Below are 15,373 nucleotides of genomic sequence, written 5' to 3' on the forward strand. Positions count from 1 at the left end.
TCGTATGCCACAAACAAAGGACTGATATACCTAATATTTATGAGACACAGGACCAAAAACTTGAGAGAAAAATGAGGAAAGGACATGAAAGCGTTCCTAGTGGCCAACACTGAAACAACTTGAGAAATAAAAATAAATAATAATATTACTGCATAATGAACCAAAGAATAAAATTTAAATACACATTAGTCCGTACATATGTACATTAAAAATTTAATAAATAAATGGTGATAAAGAATAACTATTCCTTTCAGAATAACTGCGATTAAAAAAGATAAAAGGAAAGAAGAAAATAGAAAATCATTACTATGCAAATACCACAGTAATAACTGCCTCAGACTACACCCACTGATGAATGTTAAAATTAATAGGCAAAATTTTGCAGAGAAACAGTATTTGCATAGTCACAAAATATCTCCCACAAGACATTTATTAACAACAAAATGAAAAAAAAACCCACTTCATTATAGTGGAAAAATTCAGCATATACCACTTCACCCAAGTTATCAAGGTTAATTTAAGATCACAAACAACACATCAACAACATGAACCCACTGATATGATACAGTGAGAAAAGCCCATCACTTCTGTGGTATTCTTGCCAAAAAGGCATAGCCACATTCTAACCATAAGAAAACATTAGACCAATTGACAAAGAAGAGCATTTTACAGAATATGTCTAGTACTTTTCAAAAATGTCAAGGTCATGAAAGACTTTAAAGCAAGACTGAGGAACTATCACAGATAGAAGACCACAAAGACATGACAGCTCACTACAGTGTGTTATCCTGGATTAGCTCCTGGAACAGAAAAGGGACATTAATGGGAAAACTGATGAAATACATATAAGGTTGGTAATTTTATTAACAGTATTGTACCAATGTTATTCCTGGTTTTGATAATTGTACTATGGTTATGCAAGATGTTAACAGAGGAATGTGAATTGTATAAGAGAATTCTCTGTGATATTTGTGCAATTCTCTTTCCAGACATCTAAAATTCAGAATAAAAGTTTTTTTTAAACGTTCTGAAAAAACTATACTGATATAATGATAAAAAACAGATCAGTGTTAACCAAGGTCAGGAGCTGGAGAAAAGACTGATTACACAGGGTACAAAGGGATGTTTTTGGATGATGGAAATATTTCTATATAATGATTGCGTTGCTAGTCACATGACAATATTCATCTGTCAAAAGTCATGCACTGGTGAAATTTTGTTACATGAAAATTATACTTCAATAGAGCTGACAAAAAGAGAATTCCAAATGTAAAAAAATGTAAAAAAAAAAAAAAATTCTTAAAAATATCTTGGGTTGTGATGCCAATATAAGCGGAATGCAGAGGAGAGATACCAAATAAGATTATATGCTCTTACCAGGTTAATTAACTGAGTGTGTACTACATCTTCTACCAAAACTGCTGTTTCATGAAGAGGTCTCCTTGAATCACCTAGAGAAAACCTGCAAAGAAAATCAAACATACCAATATTAAGGACTGTAAAACTAAGAAAGGCAAAAGTGAAAAATATTTATCATAATACTCTTTAATAAAGTACAAATTGTCCTCTCAAATGACAGAGTACGTATACAATTTTCTATGGACAAAGAATTGCATCTTTCCTACGTAAGCTGAAACTTCCAGAGAAAAGTGCAGTGTCATCAATGTTAGTTCTTGATTTGTGTAGGCATTTTTGAGGGCATTTACTATTTCAAAATGCAAAATTTTAAAGACAACCACTTCATAATATTGGCAACCAGAAAACTGTTACCATATCCAAATAACCAATACGCTGGCCCTTCATATCTTCAGGTTCTGCAGGTTCCTCTGATTCAACCAACCACCAATTGAAAATATTCGAAATTAAAAAAAAGACCAGAAAGTTCTGAATAGCAAAACTTGATTTTGCCATGTGGTAGCAACAATTCACATATCATTTACATTGTATTTATAATTATTTACATGGCATTTACTTTGTATGAGGTATTATAAGTAATCTAGGGACAATTTAAAGTATATGGAAATTTCCCCAAAGAAGATGTACAGATTGACAATAAACACATGAAAGGATGCTCAACATCACTAATCATTAGAGAAATGCAAATCAAAACTACAATTAGGTATCACCTCACACCGGTCAGAATGGCCATCATCAAAAAATCTACAAACAATAAATGCTGGAGAGGGTGTGGAGAAAAGGGAACCCTCTTGCATTGTTTGTGGGAACGTAAATTGATACAGCCACTATGGAGAACAGTATGGAGGTTCCTTAAAAAACTAAAAATAGAACTACCATATGACCCAGCAATCCCACTGCTGGGCATATACTCTGAGAAAACCATAATTCAAAAAGACACAGGCACCCCAATGTTCATTGCAGCCCTATTTACAATAGCCAGGACATGGAAGCAACCTAAGTGTCCATCAACAAATGAATGGATAAAGAAGATGTGGCACATATATACAATGGAATATTACTCAGCCATAAAAAGAAACGAAACTGAGTTATTTGTAGTGAAGTGGATGGACCTAGAAACTGTCATACAGAGTGAAGTAAGTCAGAAAGAGAAAAACAAATACCGCATGTTAACACATATATATGGAATCTAAAAAAAAAAATAAAATGGTTCTGAAGAACCTAGGGGCAGGACAGGAATAAAGACGCAGACGTAGAGAATGGACTTGAGGACACGGGGAAGGGGAAGGGTAAGCTGGGATGAAGTGAGAGAGTGGCATGGACATATATACACTACCAAATGTAAAATAGATAGCTAGTGGAAAGCAGCCACATAGCACAGGGAGATCAGCTCCATGCTTTGTGTCCACCTAGAGGAGTGGGATAGGGAGGGTGGGAGGGAGACACAAGAGGGAGGAGATATGGGGATATATGTGCACATAAAGCTGATTCACTTTGTCATACAGCAGAAACTAACACACCATTGTAAAGCATTATACTCCAATAAACGTGTTAAAAAAAAAAAAAGAAAAAAGAAGAGACATGGGACACAGTCATGAGTAGATCACTTTCACTGAATTTCCTTGTCCAAGATTCACTTAGGAAGGCAAAGTGTGTTATTTTGAGAGGCATTTGAAGAAAATGGTAACTTTAACGTTACCATGGAAGACTATGTGTGTAAATACTACAAATAATAATTCTGTTTATTAAATTAAAAAAAAAGTATATGGAAAGATGTGCATAGGTTATATAGTAAATGCTATGTCATTTTATATAAGGGGCTTGAGCATCTGACGATTTGGGTATCTGCAGGGGGTTCTTAGAACCAATCCCCCTCAGACACTGAGGGACAACTGTACAGTAACACAATAATAGCCACGTAGAAAACTAAAAAAGCATGTGATGTAATTAAAATGAAAACTGCTAAGAAAAATGCATGTAAATGGTATATTATTTCAAATTATATACAAGCAGATTATCAAGAATGGATGACAAAGCTGATCTTAAAAGTCCTCTTCTCAATTTTCATATTGTGGACTAGATGGTCCTGGTAAAGAACATTTGAATATATACAGTAATATATTAAAGATTTATATTTAAAGCATGCTTTAACCAGCAGGAGAGAAAACAAAAGAAGTCAGAGAAAATGAGAAAACACAGTTTCACAGGATAAGAGAGCCCTGGAGCCAAAATTTATTCTGAAAGCATCTACTTCTTTATAGTAGCCTATAGCCTGGATTTCAACCAGCACAGTTTTCAAGGTATAGGAAAGAGGGCTGGGACCTCAAGAGAGGTATGAGGTCAGTTTGAGGAAACTACTCTGAAGTTGAGAAAAGCAACACCCAGATGGTGATACTTTCAGTGTGTGAACTAGGAAAATACCACTCCAAGGAAGGCACTTTGCCTGTCTTACCCCAGGCTGAGCGAAAGAGAAAAATATGTGGTACTGGCACAAACAGACTATAGGAAAAGAACAGAGAGTCTAGTAATAAACATATAATGGTCAACTGATTTTCAATAAGGGTGGCAAGAGCACCCAATCTGGAAAGGACAGTCTTTTCAACAATTGGTGCAGGGAAACAAGATGTCCACATGCAAAAGAGTGAAGTTGGACTCTTACCTTGTACCATATATTAAAATAAACTCAAAATAGATCAAAGACCTAAAACTATAAAACTCTTAGAATAAAACAGAAGAGGATATCTTCATGACCTTGGATTTGGCAAAGGTTTCTTAAGTGTGACACCAAAAGCACAGGCAACAAACGAAAAAAATAAATTGGACTTCATCAAAATTAAAACCTTTTATAAATCAAAGAACACTATTGAGAGAAAAGATAACCCACAGAATGGGAAAAAAAATGTTTGAAACTCATATATCAGATAAATAACCAGCATATACAAAGAACACCCACAACGCAAAAAAAAAAAACCCAACTTAAAAATGGGCTATAGACTTGAATAGATATTTCTCCAATGAAAATAAACAAATGGCAAATTTCAAATGAAAAGATGCTCAAAATCATTAGCCATTAGGGAAATGCAAATGAAAAAAAACATGGAGATACCACTTCAAACCCTTAAGAATGGCTATTATCAACAAAATGGAAAATAGTAAGTGTTGGCTAGGATATGGAGAAATTGAAAATGCTGTACATTGCTGGTGGGAATGCAAAATGGTGCAGCCACTGTGGAAATGTGCATGATATGTAGACACCACCCGAAACTGAACAGCTGTAGTGCTATAGTCCCCTTCTGGAACATCCCTGAAAGACAGTGGTAAAGGGAAATCCTCCCAGTGCACAGAACTTACAGCAGTGCACTTAGTTGTTTACTTGAAAGAAGAAATAGTTAGATGTGTAATTTTATACTGATTCACGGGCTATGAGCAATGAGTGGCTAATGGAAAGGGACATGGAAGGAGTATGTTTGGGAAATTGGTAAATTTGGGGAAGAGGTAGACAGATGTCTCTAAATAGGAAAAACAACAACTTGAAGACGTCAACTATATTTCAATTTAAAAAAAAAACTAAAAAAAAAAAATGAAGATATCTGTGTCTTGTGTGAATGCTCATAGGTGACCTCAGCAAAGGAAGATTTTAACAATCAAGTGGATACCATCAGCTTTTCCCGAATCACCCCATCATTGCCCAATGGGCTTATGAACAAGTTGGCCGTGGTGGGAAGGATGGACTTCCACTCACCAAGGCCACTGCTGAGTGTCCATCTGTCAGCAGCAGAGATCAACACTGAGTTCCCTATATGGTACCATTCCCCAGGGTGATCAGTCAGCTACCTGGTAACAGGTTGATGCCATTAGACCACTTCCATCATGGCGGTGGAAGTGTATTATTCTTACTGGAATAGACACTCTGGATATGGAACTGGCATCCCTGCATGCAATGCTTCTGCAAAAATTACCATCTGTGGACTTAGAGAATGCCTATCCACTGTCATAATATTCTATACAGCATTGATTCTGATCAAGAAACTCACTTAACAGCAAGAGAAGGGCTACACTGGGCCCACACTTACGGAATTCACTATTCTTAACATGTTCCCCACCATCATGAAGCAGCTGGTTTGACGGAATGATGAAATGGCCTTTTGAAGACTGAGTTACAGTGCCAGCAAGTTGGTAATACCTTGTAGATCTGGGGCAAGGTTTTCCAGAAGACTATACAGTCTAGAACCAGCATCCAGTATATGGTGCTGCTTCTCCCACACATAGAATTCACAGGTCCAGGAATCAAGGGACAGAATGGGAGAGGCACCACTCATTATTACTCCTAGAGACCCACTAGCAAAATTGTTGCTTTCTGTTCCCATGGCCTTATGATTTGCTGGCCTAGAGGTCTTAATTCCAGAGGGAGGAATGCTTTCACATTTATGCCACTGACACAATTATTCCATTGAAATGAAACTTAAGACTGCAGCTGAGTCACTGTGGATTCCACATGCTTCTGAATCAACAAGCAAAGAAGGAGTTACTGTGTTGGCTGGGGTGAGTGGTACTGACTACCCAGTGGAAAACAGACTGGTACTCCACAGTGGAGGTAAGAAAGAGTATTTCTGGAATACAGGAGATCCCTTAGGACGTCTCATAGTATTACCATGCCCTGTGATTAAGGTCAATGGAAAACTACAACCCAATCCAGGAAGGACTACTCATAGCTCAGATCCTTCAAGAATGAAAGTTTGGGTCACTCCACCAGTTAAAGAAACATAACCAGCTGAGGTGCTTGCTGAAGGCAGGGGAATACAGATTAGGTAGTGGAAGAAGGTAGTTATTAATACCAGCTACAACCACATGACCAGTTATAGAAAGAGGATTGTTAACGGTCATGAGTATTCCCCTATTTTGTTATGAATACGTTTGTGTGTGTGTGTGTGAATGTGAGTGTTGGGGAAATATCTGTTTCCTTCCCTCTCTTATTCCCTCATCATGTAACATAAAATGTATTGGCCTTACAGTATTTAATTGTTATTCATTTTATATCATAGTATTTAAGCTAGGAACACCAAGGAGAAGTATAAACGTCACTCAAGGACTTAACCTCATCTTCTGGGGAAGGGGTTAGCGCATTTTCAGTTGTGTGCTGGATAACTGTATCACGTTAGGCAGAACTATGACCTTGTTATTGTCTTTATTTGGAGACTAAGTATAGTTTAAGGAGATATGGGTGCCCAAGTTGATATGGGTGATGGTTAATTTTATGGCTCAGTTTGACTGGGCCATGGGGTGGTTAACATTAGTTTGATATGTATTTGAAGGTATTTATGCGTGAAGTTAACATTTGAATCCGTAAACTGGGTAAGGCAGATTACCCTCTCCAACGTGGGTGTGCCTCATCCAATCTATTGAAGGCCTGAACAGAACAAGAGGAGGAGTAAGGGAGAATTCACCCTATGCCTATCTTCAAGCCGGGACATTGGTCTTTGACTGCCTTTGAACTCATTTTGGGACACCATCAGCTCTACTGCTTCTCAGATTTCCATACGGTAGTTTTACCCTCCCCCCCATCACATTTTACGTTGTTGATTTCACAATGTACATCTTTTACCTTGTGTATCATTAACAAATTATTGTAGTTGTGATTATTTTTACTACTTTGGTCTTATAACCTTCATACTAGACGTATAACTGATTTACCCACCATTAAAACATTTGTGTATTCTGAATTTAAGCAGTGGAATTTGTACTTTTATACATTTTACTATTACTGACTAGCATCCTTTCATTTCAGTTCAAAGAAGTCCCTTTAACGTTTCTTATAGGCTAGTCTAGTGGTTATGAACTCCTTCAACTTTCACTTGTCTGGAAAATTCTTTATCTCTCCTTCAATTCTGAAGGATAACTTTGCTGGGTATACTTTTTTTGGCTGCCAGGAAAGCAAGAGTAAAACATAAATCTATTAATACAATTAACTACATAAAATATTAAAATAGAAAAACTATATGATCATATCCATAGACGTAGGAAAATCCCTAAACAACCATTCACGACAAAAATTTTAGCAAAGTACGATTAAAAAGATTTTCTTTAATCTGATGAAGAGAATCTACCAAAAACCATATAGGGAACAACATACTCAGAAGCATTCAAACCTTTTGAAATTCAGACCAATATAAGGATTCCCACTATCACCACTTTTAGTCAATACAATACTTAAGATTACAGCGACAACATAAGGCAAGAAAAGGTTTAAACTACATAAGTATTGAAAAGAAAAAAACTAAACTGTTCTTATTCACATATAATCTGAGTATCTACACAGAAAACTCAAAATAATGGGGAGACAAATTATTTCAATTAATAAAGGAAGCCAGCAAGTTTTTCAACTATAAGAGCAATCTAAATATCATCAACACAAAGGCAGAACTCACTGAAACAGACAGCAGAGTGGTGGTTACCAGGGGCTGGGAGTGGGGGAAACAGGGAGATGATGCTTAAAGGGTACAAACTTCCAGTTAGAAGATGAATAAGTTCTGGGAATGTTACATACAGCACAGTGATCATAGTTAACAGTACTATATTATACACTTAAAAGTTGATAAGAGAGTAAGTCATAAATGTTCTCACCGCAAAAATGAAATGGTAACTGTGTGACGTGATGAAGGTGTGAGCTAAAGCTATGGTGGTAATCATTTTGTAATAAACAAGTAAATCAAATCAACATATGTACTCCTTAAACTTATACAGTATCAATCATATCTCAATAAAGTTGGGGAAAACAGCACACAAAGATAGAAAATGCAATTAAAAATATATAAATTGGCTCCAAACTTTATGTGAGAGAGTCAAGAGCCAAGAATAGTCAAGACACTTTTGGAGGACAAAGTAGAAGGAGATTTCCTACAAGACTTATTATAAAGCCATAGTAATTAAGGTAGTGTGCTACTGGTGCAAGGACAAACAAATAAACCAACAGAACAGAAAGAGAATAAAAAGTCCCCATTAGAGAGTAAACTCCACAATGGCAAAAATCTTCTGTTATGTTCGCTGACATATTCAATATTTAATTCTGTGGACTGCTGGAACAAAGTTTCTCTTCCATTATTTTAAGTTAATTTAAATCACACCAAAGAAAAAGTACAAAGTTATCAAAGGGAAATAACTGACTCAAAGATAAAATAATGAATGCCATTCACATCTCTAGTAAAAAGAATATTTTAAAATACTTCTTATATTAATAAAACGTACAAATAATTACCAAGTTTTACCTCAAGCTTTTATATACTTTTCTACTAAAAATAATCATCATTAACATAAACATGTAGAGTACTTAAAACCAGCTAAAGATATAAATAGGGATGGGATTGTGATGAGTATATTACTTTAATTTTCAGGGTTGTTAGCTCTTCAGCTTTAATTTGCATTTTTTCTCATATTACTTCTGCTAAGTTTTTTTTCCCACGTGCAGAAAGCTAGATACTGTCTTAATGGTTTCTGGAAAATAGAAATGAAAGCCACTGTACCTAGCCATAGTCACCTCTTTTTGCTCTGCAATGTTTATAATATTTTTAAGTCACTTAAAGACAAAATCCAAGTAATTGGTACTTATACATATCTTTTGATTTCCCCCCCCCCCCGCCCCATTAAACACCTATCTTACTACTCACTGATGCCTTGACTGACTTGTCTTGGGTCTATTCCCAACCAAAAAGGTCTGATGCTCAATTCCTTCACATACTGCCTAGATGCCTAAAACAATGTCAGTACTGCTGGACCAGCTTCCACTAAAGGTCTTTTAAGAAACGTTCCTGAAAAAGTTGTCCCTCCCCTGGTCTTCTGCAGTAGCTTCATTGCTATAACTCACAAGACTCTATTTTAGTTATCATGTAACTTTGATAACCATGGTCACAACAAGTAAGTCCAGAGCATTCTTGCTGGACTCCACTTAATCAAGACAGTGGCACAGCCACTTATACCCTATCCTCTCACCCAAACAGGATTGGTTTTATTCAATTCCAGGATCAAATGTTTCAGTGATCACTAGGGCAGCTGACTCTGCAATTCCCTTGTCAAGTGCATAATGAAAGTATGAAATAAACAAGACTATTCATGAGGTGAAGTTATACTTCTTATTCCGTACACTTAGAAGAGGATGTATGCTGAACGAAACCATGGGATGCTGTTCCAAAAATTCTGCAGAACTTACCACTAAGCCTTTCAGTATTTTGTATGCTATGTGTAAGCCTAACACAGTCTAAGATTGGGAGATAGCCTTTACCTAGACATCTATTAAAGTAAAAAGAAAAATCTGTTAATAGAAAGTACAGAGTAAAACAGAGTAAGAACTAGTTACAGAAACATTTCCAAAACACAGAAAACAAATTTTTAAAACTGCACACTGAATATTACTACAGTCACTATGTGTTTCCAAAAAACAAAACTTCATTTCAATAGTTTCTAACCTCAGTTAAAAAAAAAAAAAAAGTTTAAAAAAAAAGGAAGGAAGATGCTAGATATCTGCTATCTTGCTCTCTGTTGAACCCCTATTTGACATCTTTAGTCAGTAATTTATGCCTAGATGCTTCCTGAGTATGGTGATACACTTTCAATGTCTCTGGAAATTCTGACACATTATTCTTTATCAGAATTTTTGCCAACCTCCAGATCCTATGTAAATGTATATATCTGATGATGTACCTACCCGCAGACCCATTCTTCTTACATCCACTTACCACCAACTGTGGAAAAGAAATCAACCCCAAATTCTATGTTTTAAAATAATTATAATAGACTTCATTTTTTAAAGCAGCTGTAGCAAAAGTGAGTGGAAAGTACAGAGAGTTTTCATATATCCCCTCATCTCCCTCCATGCCCAGTTTCCTCTGTTATTAACATTTTGTATTAGCGAGCCAGTATTGATTGATACGTTATTATTAACTAAAGTCCAGAGTTTACATTAAGGGTAACTCTGCATGAGTTTCTCTATTGGTTTTGACGGATGTATAATGATATGTATACACTATTATAGTATCATACAAATGGTTTCACTACGAATCCTCTGTGCTCTGCCTATTCATCCCTTCCTCCTTTGCAATCCCTGGCAATAACTGATCTCTTTACTGTCTCCACAGTTTTGTCTTTTCCAAAATGTCATAAGAGTTGCAAACATATGGTATGTAGCCTCTTCAGACTGGCTTCTTTCACTTAGCATTATGCATTTAAGATTCCTTCAGGTCTTCATGGCCTGATAGCTCTTTTTTATTACTAAATAATATTTCTTTGTATGGATGTACCATGGTTTGTTTATCCATTTGCCTACTGAAGGACATGCTAGTTGCTTCCCAGTTTTAGCAATTCTGAATAAAGTGACTATAAACATTCATGCAAGTTTTGTGTGGACGTAACTTTTCAAGTCATGTGGGTAACTACCAAAGAGTGTGTTTATTGGATCATATAATAAGAGGGTGTTTAGTTTGGTAAGAAACCGCCAAGCTGCCTTCCAAAGTGTCTGTACCATTCTGCATTCCCATCAGCAATGAAGGAGAGTTGCTGTTGTTCCACATCCTCTCCAACACTGGGTGTTTGGGAGTTTGGTCATTCTAATGGCTGTGTAGTGGTAGTTCATTGTTGTTTTAAGTTGCATTTAACTCCTTAATGATGTATGATGTTGAGCGTCAACCCCAAATTCTTTTAATGGCTGTAACTGTAAGAAAAACAAACTTTCCCAGTAAGCATATACAATACGTGTATATTTATCTCTTTTTAAGTCATACAGACATACATGTGATACTAGTACAAAAACACAGAATAAAACAAAAGAGAAATTCCAAAGGAGGTAAAAATGTATCAAACAATATTTTTAAATAAGCATTAGTTTCTTTATTGAAATGAGAAAACTTTTTTGCTCTGATTAATTACATATATATAAATTATTTAGCATTACCAACACTCCCAGTTTGCCTGAGACAGGGATTTTCCAAATTATTTTCTACCAAAGAAATCAGCCTAATTAATACTAAAAGGTCATGACATATTTTGTATCAAAAAAAAAAAAAAAAAAGCCAGAAAATTTTCTTTTTTTAAGGGAATGAATGAATAATACATAAAATGTGTATACTATTTACTTTCAAACAATTACCCTATTATTTTTGTTCTAGAGTCCCAAAAAAGCACCTGGGGAATTTGTCCCTTCATTTGGAGATAATGCCTTTCCACGCTGTTCAGCTGAGGACTAAGGCAGGGTACTCCGTGCAGGAGGAGTAGCAACCCAGCTGAGTCTCGTTGTAGTCACTGCCTCCTCTACTCAAAGAAGAAACAGCACCAGCTGAATAAGGGATGTGAGCTGAGAATAAACAGATACAATTCATATGGCCAGTATCCAATTAGGAAGATTACAATAATGCAGCTCAAAGTCTCACTGCATCCTGGCCATCAGCTACAAAGAAGAGGCAATCAGTTACGATGAAAAGAAATTAGACTGAAAGTTAGATGACCTGGTTCTGGTTCCTACTCTGTGACTAAGCAGTACTGTAAAACCTCGGGCAAGTAGCATTTCTGGGTACCTCAGTTCCTCCACAATGAAAGGAGGGGACTGGATTCAATGATTTTAAAGATGTGTTTTCAGACATTTATTCTGGGTACGCAAGCAGCTATAATCCTTAAATCCCAAAAACTTTTGTCTTCAAGAATTATAAGAAAATTATAGTTTAAGAAAATCACTTTTATGACTCTTATAAGAAAATTAAATCTTACTAAACTGAGTAAATTGGGCAACAATCATGAAATTAAGAAAAAAAAATTTTAACAGGTAACACAGAATGAAATAAACAAATAAAAACAATTAGAGGAAGAGCAATAAAGCTAAATTTATTCCTGTCCTATATGTGGAAATAATTTCCAAGAAACATTCCATTGCCCCCTAAAAGACATTAAAAAACAAAACAAAACAAAACAAGATAGTGCCTGTACTTGGGGAAAGTATCACAGAATTCTATATTATTCTTCTTTAGTATATCTGACAGGGTCAGCTTTTGAGTCTAAAATACTTGTTTTCAAATTTTCAAGCCCTGCTTAAGAACAGAGTGGAAGGACTGAATACGTTTTAATTAAAGGGATTCTTCAATTAAAGAGATCCTTTCACAATGTATATGTATATCAAGGCATCACATTGTACACTTTAAATAACTTACAATTTGTCAACAATACTTCACTAAAGCTGGGGTGTGGGGAGAGAGTCTGAAAAAGAAGCCAAGGATGTCAGTTTAGTAAAAATCCATGACAGAGAGCCTGCTAGAACAGTCCTGAAGAACACAAGGCCCACAAGCAGATCTGCTCATAAAGATCCAGGAACTAAACATAAAAGGACAAAGAGACATTTCTTTACTACCTTGTGTGCGTCTTCTTGGATGCTGAGTTGCTTTCAGTACTTACCACTGGCTATAAACTCTAATGTGGTTAAATTATTCTGGATACTGTGGTTAAGTAATTGCTGTGGTCTTGGGAGCTAGTAACTGCTTTTTTTTTTTCTTTTTACTTCTGGTTTTTTGAACATTTTCTACCTCAGGTAATTGATATTACTTTGGAATGGACACTGTGACTACTGCTTGATGTAAGAAGGCCCTGGGTGACTTTCTGTCCCCAAAAGAAAGTTTCCTTTTTCTCTTAAAACCACTTATTTGATTATACTTTTATAGGCTAGGTATTACTATAATACCCAGGAATTTCTCCTAACTGGAATTAGAGTGAATAGCAGGCTGGAGCCCTAGCATACACTCCAGTCAGCTAACCTGGTACTAGACAGCACACGCAAACACAGACATCATACTGTTTATGTCATTCTTACCCAATATTTGTTGAGACTGATTTACCCTCTGTCCAAAGGGGGAAAAAAGTACAGAAGTTTGACCATGAGCAGTCATTTAAGGCAATCAGACAGTCATAAACACATGCAAATTCTCCTTACTCTTCAATTTTTAATACCACTAACCTTTGTAACTCTATGATTTTATCTACCTGTTTTCCAAAGGAAGAAATGAATTCAATTAGCAATGTCTCTGAGAAAGCCAAAGTGACAAGTAACTTAAAATAATTAAATAAATACCTAAGACAATAGCCAGGACGTGGAAACAACCTAAGTATCCATCGACAGATGAATGGATAAAGAAGATGTGGCACATATATACAATGGAATATTGCTCAGCCATAAAAAAACCCGCAATTGAGTTATTTATAGTGAGGTGGATGGACCTAGAGTCTGTCATACAGAGTGAAGTAAGTCAAAAAGAGAAAAACAAATACCATATGCTAACATATATATGGTATCTAAAAAAAAATGGTTCTGATGAACCTAGGGGCAGGACAGGAATAAAGACACAGACGTAGAGAATGGACTTGAGGACACAGGGAAGGGGAAGAGTAAGCTGGGACGAAGTGAGAGAGTAGCATTGACATATATACACTACCAAATGTAAAATAGATAGCAAGTGGGAAGCAGCTGCATAGCACAGGGAGATCAGCTCGGTGCTCTGTGACCACCTAGAGGGGTGGGATAGGGAGGGTGGGAGGGAGATGAAAGAGGGAGGGGATATGGGGATATACGTATGCATATAGCTGATTCACTTTGTTATACAGCAGAAACTAACACAACATTGTAAAGCAATTATACTCCAATAAAGATGTTTAAAAAATACCTAAGCCAACAGTTTTTCTAGATATGATCATTTATCTCATTGCTTGCTTGATTTTTCAACATCCATCCCCCATCCTTTACTTTAGTATATATTCATATCTTATTAAAATGAAATTTGACAATATTTTTAGAATTTTATAACCCTTCATGAAATAAGTATAACATCTTAAGACATAAGATAAGCAAGATTATGATTCCTATACACTAATGATGAAAAATCGGAAAGTGAAATTAAGAAAACACTCCCATTTACCATTGCAACAAAAAGAATAAAATACCTAGGAATAAACCTACCTAAGGAGACAAAAGACCTGTATGCAGAAAATTATAAGACACTGATGAAAGAAATTAAAGATGATACAAATAGATGGAGAGATATACCATGTTCTTGGATTGGAAGAATCAACATTGTGAAAATGACTCTACTACCCAAAGCAGTCTACAGATTCAATGCAATCCCTATCAAACTACCACTGGCATTTTTCACAGAAATAGAACAAAAAAATTCACAATTTGTATGGAAACACAAAAGATCCCGCATATCCAAAGCAATCTTGAGAAAGAAAAACGGAGCTGGAGGAATCGGGCTCCCGGACTTCAGACTATACTACAAAGCTACAGTAATCAAGACAGTATGCTACTGGCACAAAAACAGAAATATAGGTCAATGGAACAGGACAGAAAGCCCAGAGATAAACCCATGCACATATGGTCACCTTATCTTTGATAAAGGAGGCAAGAATATACAGTGGAGAAAAGACAGCCTCTTCAATAAGTGATGCTGTGTCTATTTACAATAGCCAGGACATGGAAGCAACCTAAGTGTCCATCATCGGATGAATGGATAAAGAAGATGTGGCACATATATACAATGGAATATTATTCAGCCATAAAAAGAAACAAAATTGAGTTATTTGTAGTGAGGTGGATGGAGTTAGAGTCTGTCACACAGAGTGAAGTAAGTCAGAAAGAGAAAAACAAATACAGTATGCTAACACATATATATGGAATCTAAGGGAAAAAAGAAAAAAGGTCATGAAGAACCTAGTGGTAAGACGGGAATAAAGACACAGACCTACTAGAGAAGGGACTTGAGGATATGGGGAGGGGGAAGGGTAAGCTGTGACAAAGTGAGAGAGTGGCATGGACATATATACACTACCAAACATAAAATAGATAGCTAGTGGCAAGCAGCCGCATAGCACAGGGAGATCAGCTCGGTGCTTTGTGACCACCTAGAGGGGTGGGGTAGGGAGGATGGGAGGGAGGGAGATG

The 15,373-nt window shown here is 36.2% G+C and overlaps 1 protein-coding gene across 6 annotated transcripts in view; it reads right to left on the bottom strand.

The window, feature by feature from the left end:
• Positions 1–15,373, bottom strand: part of SUPT3H (SPT3 homolog, SAGA and STAGA complex component) — a 443,433-nt gene that overhangs the window by 215,302 nt on the left and 212,758 nt on the right. For all 6 annotated transcript variants that reach the window (XM_068557101.1, XM_068557100.1, XM_068557099.1 and 3 more), the window contains one exon: positions 1,378–1,462. In XM_068557101.1, the coding sequence (XP_068413202.1) occupies positions 1,378–1,462 (85 nt within the window). The remainder of the gene's footprint in view (positions 1–1,377; positions 1,463–15,373) is intronic.

This window comes from Eschrichtius robustus, chromosome 12 (assembly GCF_028021215.1).
Source record: "Eschrichtius robustus isolate mEscRob2 chromosome 12, mEscRob2.pri, whole genome shotgun sequence".
NCBI classification, from domain to species: domain Eukaryota; kingdom Metazoa; phylum Chordata; class Mammalia; order Artiodactyla; family Eschrichtiidae; genus Eschrichtius; species Eschrichtius robustus.